General features: G+C 46.7%; 1 protein-coding gene across 2 annotated transcripts in view; it reads right to left on the bottom strand.

The window, feature by feature from the left end:
- The window catches only part of DOK5 (docking protein 5), a 147,976-nt gene that overhangs the window by 29,293 nt on the left and 102,456 nt on the right, over window positions 1–16,227 (bottom strand). For both annotated transcript variants that reach the window (XM_018058056.1, XM_018058057.1), the window contains one exon: window positions 9,731–9,866. In XM_018058056.1, the coding sequence (XP_017913545.1) occupies window positions 9,731–9,866 (136 nt within the window). The remainder of the gene's footprint in view (window positions 1–9,730; window positions 9,867–16,227) is intronic.

Below are 16,227 nucleotides of genomic sequence, written 5' to 3'. Positions count from 1 at the left end.
ACGCACGGGGTCACCACCCACGACTGCTCAGCGGCCTCACTGAGCTCCTGTTGACACCACGGCCCACGGTGCGCCCAGGCTCCCGATGGGGTGACGCTTGTCACTCACACACCAGCTCTCAAGACGGGGAGCTCCATCTTCTCTGATCACGTCCCAGCACCTCGTGGACAGCAGGGCTCGGCAAACGCGGTAAGCAGCGGGATGTAAGGAAACAGGAGTGACTCCCTCCAGCTGTGCCCGCCTAGCTTTGCTTCTGCTGGTGCGGTTGTAGAGTAAGGTCCTGGAAGTTCTGTTGCTGAGTAAAGAGACGCCTGCAGTTCTCATTGTCTTGGCTGCACCTCCCGGCGTGTGGAACGTCCAGGACCGGTGACTGACCCTGTGACCCCTCCAGTGGAAGCACGGAGTCTTAACCACTGGGCCACCGGGGAGTCCCTGAATCCAATTCTGGTCCGTTTAATCCTGACCAGAGGGACGAACTGAGGGGACTAGGGCAAATTGAATCACAGGATTATACTGTTGCATGTTTTCAAGGGTTTGAATTCATAACTAATCTAATCCAAGCTTCTTTAAAGGTGCAAAAGATTTTTTCACAATTTATTTTAGGTCCTCTGTCAGATCTACTTTGCAAGCAGTGGATTGGTGTTTGATAAAATCTTTTTGAGCTATAATTAATATTAGTGGAAAAAAGTTGATAACCACTTTAAGTAGTATGCTAAAAGAAATTTAAAAATAAAAAGAATCTGTAAGTTAACCCAATTAACCAGAGTCTATAAACACAAAAAGAGGCAAAAACTGATTTTTTTTTTTGTGGATAGAAGAACAGGGACAAAGTTGTGAAAAGGGTGCTCATACACATAGAAATCCAAGCAGGTTAGGGTCTTTTAGTCTGAGAAGTAGTGAAGTTGATTCTATGCTTTCTTTGATATCTTCCGTTATTTTTTTTTAATGTGCTGACTATAATTTTTTAAATGAGGCTGAATGTAACTTACTTTGGGTTGCACAGCTGTAACACAGTTCCACTTGAATTCTACAAATTCATTATCATCAAATTTTATTTGCAAAACTAAACATGGAAATAAATCTCAGGTAAACAAGCAAACGAAAAAAGAGGGAACACAGAAACAGCTGGGATTAAACTCGCAAGCCTGGGGCACAGTCAGGGCTGCAGAGGAAGGAGGAGACGGGGCCTCAAAGTCACCCCAGGGGAGGCCAAACCTGCAGCCACACAGGGAGCCGCCAGATCCGCATCACGCTCCACCCTGTCCGCCTCGCCTAGAAGGAAATTCTGAAGATGACAGCCCGGGTCGAGGAATGAGGGACCTCCCACACACTGCCACTCCTTGCTCCAAAATTAGACTCTCACAGCACTGATCTCCAAGGTGGCAAAAATAGCGGCCGCTCAGGGAAGTCCCAAAGTCCCCACGGAGTCCTCCTGTTGCTGCTCCAGCGAGGCAGCTGCCGGCTCTCGAGCAAACAGCTCCGGCAGCCCCATCTCATCACCGGTCAGTCCTCCCCGAACCACCCTTAAGAGTGAATCAGAGCACGCTGGACTCACAAGCAGAGGGGGGAGAGTCAGGAGGAACACGATGCCTCTCTGGTGCCAGAAATACCGAAAGAAGCCGGGTTTGCCGTAACAGTGATTTTTTTAGGATGTACTCTAAGTTGATACGCATTTCTGAAAGGTACTCTGACATTCAGGGTAGTTTGAAAATGCTAAGACAGCGTGGATAGAAGAGAAAAAGAAGGGCTTTAAAACCCTCTGGAGAGTAAGGCCATTGTGGCCGCAGGCAGACTGTTAAGAACCACACAAACTCGCCTCTCACCCGGTCTGGGAGAATGGATATGTGTGTGCGAACGGCTGAGTCGCCCTGCTGCCCACCTGAAAGTATCACAACATTGTGAATCAGCTAGACTCCAATATCAAACAAGAAATTTTAAAAAGAACCACATAAAAGGTCCTACATTCCTGGCTCCAGCAGCAATGAGCTCCATAGCTGCAGGCAAGTGACCTCACCACTGGGAGCATCTGTTTTCTACTCTATAGCATCTGGACAGATTCCTTCCAGGTCAAGGGTCATGAATAATTCTCCCTTGAATGATAAGTCCCGTGGGATCAGGGGCTTTACCTGTTGATTACCGCTATATTCTAGAGTACATAAGAGCAGACTGTTGCTGTTGCTACATCGTGTCCAGCTCTTTTTTGATCCCAAGGACTGTGGACCACTAGGCTCCCTTGTCCATGGGATTTTCCAGGAAATAATACCAGAGTTCAGTTCAATTCAGTTCAGTCGCTCAGTCGTGTCCGACTCTTTGCGACCCCATGAATTGCAGCACGCCAGGCCTCCCTGTCCATCACCATCTCCCGGAGTTCACTCAGACTCATGTCCATCGAGTCCGTGATGCCATCCAGCCATCTCATCCTGGGTCGTCCCCTTCTCCTCCTGCCCCCAATCCCTCCCAGCATCAGAGTCCTTTCCAATGAGTCAACTCTTCACATGAGGTGGCCAAAGTACTGGAGCTTCAGCTTTACCACCATTCCTTCCAAAGAAATCCCAGGGTTGATCTCCTTCAGAATGGACTGGTGGGATCTCCTTGCAGTCCAAGGGACTCTCAAGAGTCTTCTCCAACACCACAGTTCAAAAGCATCAGTTCAAAAGCATCAAAGGTGCTCAGCCTTCTTCACAGTCCAACTCTCACATCCATACATGACCACTGGAAAAACCATAGCCTTGACTAGACGGACTTTAGTTGGCAAAGTAGTGTCTCTGCTTTTGAATATACTATCTAGGTTGGTCATAACTTTTCTTCCAAGGAGTAAGCGTCTTTTAATTTCATGGCTGCAGTCACCATCTGCAGTGATTTTGGAGCCCCAAAAATAAAGTGTGACACTGTTTCCACTGTTTTTCCATCTATTTCCCATGGAGTGATGGGACCGGATGCCATGATCTTCATTTTCTGAAGGCTGAGCTTTAAGCCAACTTTTTCACTCTCCACTTTCACTTTCATCAAGAGGCTTTTTAGTTCCTCTTCACTTTCTGCCATAAGGGTGGTGTCATCTGCATATCTGAAGTGATTGATATTTCTCCCGGCAATCTTGACTCCAGCTTGTGCTTCCTCCAGCCCAGTGTTTCTCATGATGTACTCTGCATAGAAGTTAAAGAAGCAGAGCGACAATAAACAGCCTTGACGTACTCCTATTCCTATTTGGAACCAGTCTGTTGTTCCATGCCCAGTTCTAACTGTTGCTTCCTGACCTGCATACAGATTTCTCAAGAGGCAGGTGAGGTGGTCTGGTATTCCCATCTCTCTCAGAACTTTCCACAGTTAATACCAGAGTGGGTGGCCATTTCCTTGTCCAGTGGATCTTCCCGACCCAGGGATCGAACCTGCGTCGCTTCCACTGGCAGATTCCTTACCACAGAGCCACCGGGGAACCCCAGAGCAGATAACCCCTCAGTGAACATCGTGAATGAACAAATGAATGAGAAGGAATGACTGCATCTACCTCGCTGAGACTCTATCCTGACTGCAGAGAAAAGGGCAGTAGAGTGTCCAGCTTGACAAGCGGTATGGCGGCTGTTACTGAAGAGCCGTGCACTTAGCAGATGCTTCATAAACAAATAGTATTAGCAAAACACCATAAAGTCGCAAACACTAAAAAAGTGTTATTCGAGAAGTTTGCACTCTGTGGAGACAGACAGTAAGTTCAGTTCAGTTCAGTCGCTCAGTCGTGTCTGACTCTTTGCGACCCCATGAAACACAGCACGCCAAGCCTTCCTGTTCATCACCAACTCCCAGAGTCCACCCAAACTCATGTCCACTGAGTCGGTGATGCCATGCAACCATCTCACCCTCTGTCATCCCCTTTTCCTCCTGCCCCCAACCCTTCCCAGCATCAAGGTCTTTTCAAATGAGTCAATTCTTCGCATGAGGAGTTTCAGCTTCAGCATCAGTCCTTCCAATGAACACCCAGGACTGCTCTCCTTTAGGACAGACTGGTTGGATCTCCTTGCAGTCCAAGGGACTCTCAAGAATCTTCTCTGACACCAAAGTTTAAAAGCATCAATTCTTTGGCACTCAGCCTTCTTCACAGTCCAACTCTCACATCCATACATGACCACTGGAAAAACCATAGCCTTGACTAGACAGGCCTTTGTTGACAAAGTAATGTCTCTGCTTTTTAATATGCTGTCTAGGTTGGTCATAACCTCCTTCCAAGGAGTAAGCACCTTTTAATTTCATGGCTGCAATCACCATCTGCAGTTATTCTGGAGTCCAGAAAAATAAAGTCAGCCACTGTGTCCACTGTTTCCCCATCTATTTGCCATGAAGTGATGGGACTGGATCTTAGTTTTCTGAATGTTGAGCTTTAAGCCAACTTCTTCACTCTCCTCTTTCATTTTCATCAAGAGGCTCTCTAGTTCTTCTTCACTTTCTGCCATAAGGGTGGTGTCATCTGCATATCGGAGGTTATTGATATTTCTCCCGGCAATCTTGATTACAGCTTGTGCTTCCTCCAGCCCAGCATTTCTTATGATGTTCTCTGAATATAAGTTAAATACGGAGGGTGACAATATACAGCCTTGACATACTCCTTTTCCTCTTTGGAACCAGTCTGTTGTTCCATGTCCAGCTCTAAGTGTTGCTTCCTAACCTGCATACAGGTTGCTCAAGAGGCAGGTCAGGTTGTCTGGTATTCCCATCTCTTTAAAAATTTTCCACAGTTTATTGTGATCCACACAGTCAAAGGCTTTGGCATAGTCAATAAAGCAGAAAGAGATGTTTTTTTGGAACTCTCTTGCTTTTTCAATGATCCAGCAGATGTTGGCCATTTGATCTCTGGTTCCTCTGCCTTTTCTAAAACCACCTTGAACATCTGGAAGTTCATGGTTCACATATTGCTGAAGCCTGGCTTGGAGTATTTTGAGCACTACTTTACTAGCATGTGAGATGAGTGCAATTGTACAGTAGCTTGAGCTTTCTTTTGCATTGTCTTTCTTTGGGATTGGAATGAAAACTGACCTTTTCCAGTCCTGTGGCCACTGCTGAGTTTTCCAAATTTGTTGGCATATTGAGTGGAGCACTTTCACAGCATCATCTTTCAGGATTTGAAACAGCTCCACTGGAATTCCATCACCTCCACTAGCTTTGTTCATAGTGACACTTCCTAAGGCCCACTTGACTTCACATTCCAGGATGTCTGGCTCTAGGTGAGTGATCACACCATCATGATTATCTGGGTTGTGAAGATCGTTTTTGTACAGTTCTTCTGTGTATTCTTGCCATCTTTTCTTAATATCTTCTGCTTCTGTTAGGTCCCATACCATTTCTCTCCTTTATCGAGCCCATTTTTTCATGAAATGTTCCCTTGGTATCTCTCATTTTCTCTCTAGTCTTTCCCATTCTATTGTTTTCCTCTGTTTCTTTGCACTGATCACTGAGGAAGGCTTTCTTATCTCTCCTTGCTATTCTTTGGAACTCTGCATCAAATGGGTGAATCTTTCCTTTTCTCCTTTGTTTTCACGTCCTTTCTTTTCACAGCTATTTGTAAGGCCTCCCCAGACAGCAATTTTGCTCTTTTGCATTTCTTTTTCTTGAGGATGGCCTTGATCCCTGTCTGCTGTACAATGTTACAAACCTCCATCCATAGTTCATCAGGCAGTCTATCAGACCTAGTCCCTTCAATCTATTTCTCATTTCCACTGTATAATCATAAGGGATTTGATTTAGGTCATACCTGAATGGTCTAGTGGTTTTCCCTACTTTCTTCAATTTAAGTCTGAATTTGGCAATAAGGAGTTCATGATTTGAGCCACAGTCAGCTCCCGGTCTTGTTTTTGCTCACTGCAGAGCTTCTCTATCTTTGGCTGCAAAGAGCATCATCAATCTGGTTTTTGTGTCGACACTCTGGTGACGCCCGTGTGGAGTCAGTAAGGGGCCCCCAATCTCCCATCCACATGTGCACACTCTTGTGGGGTCCCCTCCCTCGACCGTTGGAAGCACATGTGACTCGCTTCCAACCAACAGCCTATGATGGGGTGATGGATGTCACGGCCACGACTGGGACACAGAGGATCGTGGCCCTCGCTGTGAAGGAAAGTCTTTCTTGCTGGCTTTGGTGAAACAAGTGGGAAGATGGCAAGAAACGGAGGGCAGCTTTTGGGAGCTAGGGCGGCCTTCGTCCACCAGCCAGCAGGAAACCAGGGCTCTTAAATTCTCAGCCCCAGGGAATTAACTTGCACTGATAACCACCGTGAGCTTGTGAGTGGGTCCCGCCCCCATCTCAGCTTCTGCAGCCGCCACCTCCAGCGCCAGGCGGGGTTTCGTGGAGGACACTCTCCCCGTGGACGGGGGAGGGTGATCGAGGGGCACCGCATCTGCTGTGACAACTTGGGATGAAAACGACACAGACATATGGCTACATGGATCTAGAGGCTGGAAGTCTGAGACAGGATTCTCTGGGGTAAACTCATGGTGTCCGCTGTCCTGGTCACTTTTGGAGGTTCCAGGAGAGGGTCCATTTCCTTCCTTATTCTAATTTCTAGAGGTCACCACCGACCTTTGGGCCCAGCTCCTCCGTCTCCATGACCGTCAGGGGAGACTCTGCAAACGCCTCTGCGTGCCTCTGCCTTCACGGCCACGGCACTTCGGTCCAACTCCGACTCCTCGTTTCCTTCCTACGGGGACCTTGTGATAACACCAGGCCCACTGGAACGATCCTGCCCAATCTCCCGTCTCAGGAGCTTTAACCGAATCACAGCTGCAAAGTCCCTTTGTCATAGAAGATAATGCTCAAAGGCTCCAGGGATTAAGGTGTGGAAGATCCTCAGGGAGCCATCATTCAGCCCATCACAGTAATAACAGTAATGATAATGAAACAAAATCATTATGATCATCTGACTCACACGTCTCTCCTTTATGACTTCTGGGATTCAGGGTCATAAGTCTGATTCACACCATTCACACAAGCCTGCAATTTCAAACTGTCACGGGTAAAGCATTCTGTCCCGGGAGTTTTACAACAGCGGCAGCAAACTGTCGTTTAGATTTAGGTTCAGGGCTGCCTAATGGTATTAGCTTCAACATCTTTCTCCGCTTATGACCTTGACTATCTCAGAGATGCCAGCCAGTAGCGGCACAGTGGCAATCCCTAGTCAAACTACACCCAATCTGGGGCCCCTCTCCCAGTGATCAGAAAATGCAGACTGACTGAAGTGTAACAGTATCATCCCAATTTGTTTCATTTTAGCACGGTATCTCTTTTCTCCCCTAATCAGAGATTGATTCAAGGATGTTGATTTTAAGCATTCTGCAATCCCCAGTTTTAACTCCCTTGAGATTCAGATCCCATTTTGAAGTTTACTCACTTCCATTTAAAACAGGATGTTTTTACTTTTAAAATCACATTCATTTCATAGAGCTTGTTAAGCATACAGCAAATTAAGAGCAAACATTATATTACAGTTGAATTTGCAAAGGGATGATCTGAATGAATTACTTATATTCCTGATTAATTTTTAGTGGAAGCAATGAGGCGGTTACAAATGGAAACACATGTGCGTGCAGAACCTCCCTTTCAAGTACAGACAGATTTATGCTAATTGATGGCTTTACAAAAAGGTAATCTTAAAAAAAAACCTTCTTCAGACATTTAAAGGCATCTTGAGTAGCTCACAGTTTGCATGCAGTGGCACACTGCCCTGTGTGTTCAAAACGACTTGAACTCTCCCTTCTTTTCCTTCCTTCCCTCTTCCTTTCTCTTTCTACCCATCCATCCTTGCATTTACCCACCTCTACTACAATACCCAGAATTGGGAAGAACATGGGAAACTGGACGCCAAGACTCTATTAGTTCAGAAGGAACATTTCTACATGGTTGAGGGGGAAATCAGAAGACTATTTCATGATATGTGAAAATCAAGTGAACTCTGAATTTCACTGTCCGTTACTAAAAGTTTCCTTCGGAACACAGCCATGTCCACTTGAACCCACACAGCCTGTGCTTGCACGTGCTCTCCAGCGGCACAGGAGAGAGCTGCAGCAGAGCCCATCTTCATCCAGAAAGCCTGAAACACCGCTGTCTCAGCCTGTATTAGAGATTTGCTGACCCCAGCTCCAACATCCCACATCATGGCACGCATAAGTCATTTGGGGATAATCCCTGGCTGCTTTGGGACAGATCATATTACTGGCACGCTTTCCCCCTCTTTAAATCCAACCACCTCACATGGTTCAATCAGACTTTTCAAATTGCCCTAACCTTCCCATGCCAACCCAGTTCCTCTTGGTTCTGCAGATTTCTTTCCCAGATGTGACCGGCTATGCATGTGTTTGTCACAATTCATGAGTTGCGTTATTTAGCCGTCGCACACCCATTTCAGATTTTGTAAACTTACTGTTCCTAAAGAAGAAACTCATGAATCACAATTCTCCATGTGAGGCACAGTCCCTGGGTGTCTCTGCACGCTGACGACTATGAAGGTTTACCCCCTAGAGACAGCAAACACACGCTGTGGGCAGAATGAAGTCTGTATAGGTTTTCTTTGTCCTACAAAGTATTACTGATTTTTGTTGTTGGTTTTAGCTGGGATTAACTTCCAACACTTATAAACTGGAAGATACTATACAGACTCAAAGTTTACTTGGAAAAAAAAAATTAAGAACTCTCCTGCACAGAAACCATGACCTCATGTCAACAGCTGTCTGGTCATGAGCTTTTGATATTTCCCCCGTTTCCTCTCAGCTCTCTTCTCTCACTTACATTTTTTCTCTGACCACTGCTGACCTTTGAAATTACAACTTCTGTTACACTTGTAAGTACATATGGCCTTCTCTGATAGCTCAGTTGGTAAAATATCTGCCTGCAATGCAGGAGACCTGGGTTCTATCCCTGGATTGGGAAGATCCCCTGGAGAAGGGAACGGTTACCCACTCCAGTGTTCTGGCCTGGAGAATTCCATGGACTGTATATCCTTGGGGTCGCAAAGGGTCGGACACAACTGATCAACTTTCACTTTCAGAGGTAGATAACCCATGGAATTGTGTCTATAGATGTCCATACATAAGCCAAATGGATTTTAATGTGTATATATATATATATATATATATACAGATTGTGATGGACTGAATATTGTGTCCCCAACCCCAAATTGATATGTTCAAACCTTAGCCCCCAACTGATGTTATTAGACAGTCAGGCATATGGCCAGGTCATGAGGGCAGAGCCCCCATGAACGGTATTAGCGCTCTTACAAGAGGGAACCCGGAGACCCCTCACCCCTTCTGCCGTTTGCGACACAGTAAAAAGACAGCCAGTTACAAACCAGGAAGTGCCCCCCAGAACCTGCCAGCACCCTGATCTCAGAATTCTCAGTCTCCCAGTGAGAACGAAATATACTTGCTTTTTATAACTCGCTCGGTGGACAGCATTCTGCTGCAGGAATGCTGATTACACACACACGTTACAAGGGAGTTACACACACGTTACATAGCGAGTGAGCAGATGACGAGCTGGCGGATGCTTCTTCTGCTCCCAAGTGACTTTCTGGAGCTTTCCAAGGATGCATGTCATCCGAGTAACACATTGCTGAGTACAGGAGGAAAGCACCTGCCCCCCAAAATACTGACCATGTTTTCAGCACAGAGACTGCAAGAGCACTCTGCCGCAGCGTACTGGGGGGGCTGCCGCAGCACTCTGCCGGGGCTCACAAGAGAGGGCTCCCAGACGTACCATGGAGTTCTTCACGCTCTGCAGCAGGCGCTGGTGCTGCTCCGCTATGGCCAGGGCAGCCGAGTGGACCTTCTGGTAGATGGCCTCCCCATCTCGCGTTTGAAAGACAAACAGCCCTTCACCAGTCTCACACATCCTGTGAAAACAAAGACAGAGGGCTTCTGAAAGCCAGCTTCTCCGAGCTCAATGCACCCAGAGCCTGGAACAACCCGACGTCAGCTCCATTCGCTCTGCATGAGAACAGGATTCCTGTTCACATGTGCTGAACAGAGCTAACTGGAATCACAGTGTTTGACGAATTGTCATTAATACAGACACGTGGGCAGGGAGCCTGTCTCTTCGGGCCAACAGGGCGCTGCCCCGTTTTTTGTCCTGAAGGTTTTGTTGGAGGTTAATGAACAAATCGATTCTGGGCTTTCAGTACAATCCCTCCACTTCTCAAAACTGTCAAAGAGGACACCAGGGCAAGGCCTTCTCAGCACAGCTCACCACCCAGAGACGCACCAGAAGCGGGGCATTTCAGCTCAGAGGTGAGAAAGGGCTCTACGGCTCTCACCTGACCTGATCTGCCTTACAGACAACGGCTTAAAGAACGATTTTATTTCCAAAATAATCAATCCAATTTTACTCCAGGTTTTCACTCCATGTGATAAACCAAACGTAGCCAGGAGTATTTTAAACAGACATAACTTGAACTGATGTGTGGACTGTAAGAGAACCAGGGAACTCAAAGAAAGATATGTGGGTTTCATCATTACTGTTAGGAACTAAGAGGGGAATCATCTCTACCTCAGGCTGTTAAAAAACAGAAATGAACTGCACCGATAAGGGAGACTGGTACATACAATTAGACCAGAGACCAGTGTGTTTTAACTACTAATATGTGTGCGTGTGTGTCTGTGTTTTCCAAGCGTGCTTAGTCGCTCAGCTGTGTCTGACTCGTTGCAACCCTTTGGACTGCAGCCTGCCAGGCTCCTCTGTCCATGGGATTCCCAGGCAAGAATACTGGGATGAGCTGCCATCTTCCTTCGTCAGGGGATCTTCCCGACCCAGGGATGGAACCCATGTCTCCTGTGTCTCCTGCACTGCAAGAGCACGTATATATATATATTTGTATACACACACACCACAGACACACACACACAAAATACATATATATACAGTGATATGGGCATAGATAATTACTGAATGTATTTAATTATTCTAAATATTTTTGAAGACTTGGATAATTTTCAAAAGGATTTTTTTTTGCAGTACAGTTCTGATTTTAATTACATATATCCACAGTAAACCAAGAGGTTGTTTTTGTTTGTTTTAAAGAACACTATTCAATTATTACATTATTTACAATTATTAATAATTAGTTATTCTAAGACACAATTCCTTTCCTTCCACCTCTGAAACTCTTACTGAAAACTGAATATTGGCCTGACTGCCTGAGTTTTGCTCACATCTAGAGATTCACATCGAAAGAACTTTTTAACACAGCATGGACACCAAACCAATTTTCAACCCAAACTACTGTTAATGATTTTATCTATTCCAGTCTATGCAATTAGTGCAGTAAAAAAGGAAGATTTATCCTTATCTAATTATCTACAGTTGGCTCAATATCCCGGCCATATGGCAGTTTTCAGCATGTATAGCATAGAGTATGTTAATTGGCTTGAATTTTGCTAGTATGGACCATGTAAGAAGAAAGAGAAAAACTAGAAGGCTCTTTCAACAAACTAGCATAAAAACTAGCTTATGAGGTTGATTGTGTGATTTTAATTGTCATTTTAATTCAAAGAATTAAAAACTAAAATTCAAAGCATTTTTGCTCAAGTCCTGTTTTGTTCCCGAAGACGTCCTAAAATACTTCCCTCCTCAGCTGCCCACTCTTCACTGGACCCACCGCAGAAATGTGACTCTGTTACTCGGCACTCAGTTCTGCAAGGTTTTCGGTTTTTTCACACTTCTTTTTTTCCACCAAATATGGAAATATAACTCGTTAGGAGGAGGGTGACCTCAGTCGACTATCTAAGAGAAAGAAGGGCCTTCTGTTTCTTTGAGGGCAGAGGTCGTCATTTAGTTACTTACTTAGATGTCAACCTGGATTTCAGAGTGTGAAGGTTCCTGTTAACTGGGAAGCACTTACAGGATGATTGATTCACGTAGTAGCAAACCTGCAACTGTATTTCTAAAACTTGATGATCTGGTGACTTTAAGGTTTTTGTAACTGCAGCCCACAGTAACGGAGTTTAGACTGTGACCAAATACTCCGGCTGACCTATTTAGTCTATCATCTAGGTGCCATCTAGCTATCTATTCATCTATCAGCTTATAAAATGCTGATGTTTTCTCTTCTGCTTTTAATACTAGTGGTAAAGTGCTTAATTTATATTATGATTATAACTCACTAATTGGCGAGAACTCTTTGAAAAAAATCACTCTTCCATCCAATGTCTGCTTTTGGTTAACGTCATGAATCCACCACAACCATCCTTTGGTGACATTTGATTCAGTGATTACTGTGATCAGAAACGAAGGGAATCCAGAGAGCATCAAGTATTCCTGAAAGTCACGGGCTTTCCCTGCCTTCACCTGAGGATCTGAAAGACACACACACTCACACACACATAAATCCTTACACACACACACTTACATATGCATACATATACACACTTATACACACACACTGACCACTTGCAGAAAGTAACAGAGGCGTTACAACCTCAGATTCCCTCGGGGTTTAGACAAAGAACGTGAATGAGTGGAGATAGCCTCCCACAGCACAGAGCTTCACAGACAGGCACACACGGGAAACAAAGCCCAGAGCAGCCACACTGAAGAGAAACCAGAATCTGATCATTTAAGAGAAACCAGAAATCTTGAATTTTTATAGGAAATAATCTGAATTTTTAATGTTGCTACTTTTTCCATTTTCTTTAAGCTGTGGAGGTCTAAATGCCACTTCAGGACCATACCTGGCCAGGAGGCCACCAGTTTGCATTAAGGGGACGAAAATGCACTGAAGACCTCTAAACAGGTCAGAAATTAGGCCTTTGGTTTGCACTGCTTTCATCCGTACATTCAAAGGCATATGCCCTTCAGCGGGACAGTGTGGCCCAGAAAGTGTGGATAATGAACAAAGATTGACCTCAGAGGCTCTTCCATAGGTCTCTGCAAAACTCCACCCATGAGCTCTTTTATTTCATTCACATACTTCCCCCAACCCAACAGATTTGTTCGGCGCTGTTTCATAAGCAGCTTTACGATGCATTAAAAATGTTGCTGGGGGCCTTCAGTAAAATAATGGGCCAACTCCCCAAGGCAAGTCAGAAGAAAATGGGGAGGGGCGGGGAGGAAAGGAAAGGAAGTCAAAAGAAAAGTACAGCAAAGGCGTGATGGTCTTACACAACCTCGTACGGCAGCACGTGCCTCCCCCAAGACGGGGCAAAGATGCTCTGGGTCACCGGCCGCAGACCTGTAAATGCCCAAGTGTGGACTACTAACGGTCCCGACTCCTCTCTCTCTCTACCCGCTGGCTGTGATGCTGGCACTTTAGCTAATGTCCCAGATGCCCAGCACTCTTTCCTGATGGCCATACACTAACAGAAGCCAGCTGACAGGCACCCAGAGAAAGAAAAATAAGGAGTTTAAGTGGGACCTTCTTCTGTCCTTTGAGAGGATAAAGATTTGGATACAAGAGTACCATATCCACACAGATGCACTTAGAGCTTTGACATCCTCAGTAGCTGCGCTGCCTAAAAGCCATGCGTGCCACTCCAACCCGTGGGTTATGCAACTGGTTAAGAACCCATCGAAAAACCAAGAGCTCAGAAAGTACTGGGAAATTCATTCCTTCATACACATGATAAGTACGTATCAAGGCTGTGGAAAGAAGAGGCGTGGCGGAGGTAAAGACCTGGGCTCCAGCCTCCCCGGCTGGGGTTGCCCCTTACCAGCTTTGAGGCCTGGGACGTGTCCGTAAACCTCCCCAAGCCTGCGCTGCCCATCTGAAAAGTAAATATAATGATGGCAACTGGCACCTAAATTCATTACAAGCATTAGGTGCAACACACAGAATGCAGAGCACATCTTCGGATAGCGTGAACGGGAGCTCCACGTGGGCAGAGGCTGCTTTCTGACTTACTCACCGCTTTTCCACCAGGACCCAGCACAGGCGTTGGCCTATATTTGGTGCCCAATAAATGACTGCAAGGGGCTTCCCTGGCAGCTCAGCGGTAAAGGATCTGCCTGCCAAGCGGGAGACTCAGGCTTCATCCCTGCGTCGGGAAGATCCCCTGGAGAAGGGAGTGGCAACCCACTCCAGTCTTCTTGCCTGGGAAATCCCACGGACAGTGGAGCCTGGTGGGTACAGTCCATGGGGTCGCCAAAGAGTCAGCCACGACTTAGCGACTGAGCAGAGGACAAACTCACTGTAGAAGAGATGAGGAGACAGGCAGGGCTGGGAGAGGAGCTACTGGGAACCTGGCCTGGGCTTCCTCGACACGTGGGATCAGCATGCGAGACACAAGGTACTCAGGCTTCTGAGCAGGGGACAGCTCTGTGGACATCAATACACAGCTTTCATTTGCTTGTCAGACCTCTGTATCTCCTACTGAATATTTTAAATCACCTCATTTTTTTTTTTCTTAAACAAACATGTTGTAAATGGGATGATCAAATCCGTATCATGAACCAGGAGGCTCTGCCACAGATTGAGAGCAGACGTGAACATAAATGCGATGAAACGCTCTGATTCGGGCCTCGGTCCAAGACGCAAGCTGAGCGCCTGCTCACTTTGCAGTCATGGGTCAGCCGCGTCTCAGTCTCCGCGACCCCACGGGCTGCAGCACGCCAGGCCTCCCTGTCCGCCTCTGTCTCCCGGAGTTTGCTCAAACCCATGTCCACTGAGCTGGAGACGCTAACGATCTCATCCTCTGCTACCCCCTTCTCCTTTTGCCTTCAGTCTTTCCCAGCATCAGTGCCTTGCCCAATGACTTGGCTTTTCCCATCAGGGGGCCAAAGTAGTTAGCGTCAGTCCTTCCAATGAATAGTCAGGGTTGATTTCCTTTAGGGTGGACTGGTCTGTATTACCTCTCAGTAACACAGGTAAATCAGAAACTGTCAGAAGATGCTCTGTCTTAAGACACGTGGCATGAACTGTGTTACTTATCCCTTTACTAAGTTTAGGTGTTTGTTATTAAGGAAAAAAAAAAAAAGACAGCAGGCAACCCACTGAAATGTTTCTCTATAATTTAATCAAAACTGTAACTGAGAAGAACATGACTCCATCCCTGGAAGAGTCACATTCAGTTAACGTGATGTCTCTGCCGCCTAAAATCACCTCACGCTGCGGGCAGACGCACGTGCAGCTTGCAGGGCCCTGCTCTGGGGGCTGCAGGAGGCAGGACCTCCCCATCCCAGCTCCCTCGCATGCTGGGACCTTGGGCGAGTTCTCTGGCCTCTTGAAGCCAGCCTCATGATTCTAACGTGAATAATAAACTCACCCAAACTTCAGAGGGCGGGGGATGTCTTGTTTTATATTTAGCAAAGGACCTGAATCAAGTAAGCATTTAATTAGGATTGAATGTTGTTACTTGAGCTCTTCAAAACGTCAAAGCCAATGAGGATGAGGTTCTCAGGGAAAACGTCACGAGCCAGACACAACCACAGCCCAGAGGGAAACGCGGGTGACCGCATCCCGGTACAACAGTGAGCACGTGGGAGTCAGGTGCCTGGGAAAGGAGGGCGTGCGGCGGGCGGCGGTCGCCCGCGGCTCACGGCGCCCGGCAGCACAGCAGTGCAAACCGCTTCCTTGGGAACAGAATCATGAATGCAGGGAGATGAAGTTTCCCTTTAAGGAGAGAATCCACTTTCACTGAATAAAAACTATTATGATGGGGGGTTCCCTGGTGGCTCAGTGGCAAAGAATCTGCCTGCCAAGGCAAGAGACGTGGATCAAAAGTCTGATCCCTGATCCAACAAGATCCCACATGCCTCGGAGCAAACAGGCCCATGTGCCACAACTACGGAGCCTGTGGTCCAGAGCCCGGGACTCGCAGCTGCTAAACCCTCATGTCGCTGAAGCCCCCGTGCTCCAGAGCCCGTGCTCCGCACAAGAGAAGCCCCCACGATGAGCAGCCTGGCCACCACTAGAGAGGAGCCCCTGCTCGCCCAGCTAGAGGAGGTCCGAGCAGCAGGCAAGACCCAGCATGGCCAGAAATAAATAAATAAATAAGATGATCCTTAGAAGAAACCCCAAAACGATAACGGGAAGTATCGTGTGTTTTGTTTCTCCAGCTCCAGGAAGCTCCGGGTGCCTGTCCTGAAGGGTCAGCCACAGCTTAACAACCAAGCGATCAGGATGAAGACAAAGGCCCCGATCCCCAGTGCGCATTGTCCTGTGGTTCGTCTTCAGTGTGACCAGAGTTCCTGCGACCAGACCCCTTACACACACACAGAAACGATCAGGATTGCTTTTCAGATACACGTCCTAACCCTCCCGG

The sequence above is a fragment of the Capra hircus genome, chromosome 13, assembly GCF_001704415.2.
Source record: "Capra hircus breed San Clemente chromosome 13, ASM170441v1, whole genome shotgun sequence".
Classification (NCBI taxonomy): domain Eukaryota; kingdom Metazoa; phylum Chordata; class Mammalia; order Artiodactyla; family Bovidae; genus Capra; species Capra hircus.
This window is presented reverse-complemented; position numbering and strand designations above follow the sequence as displayed.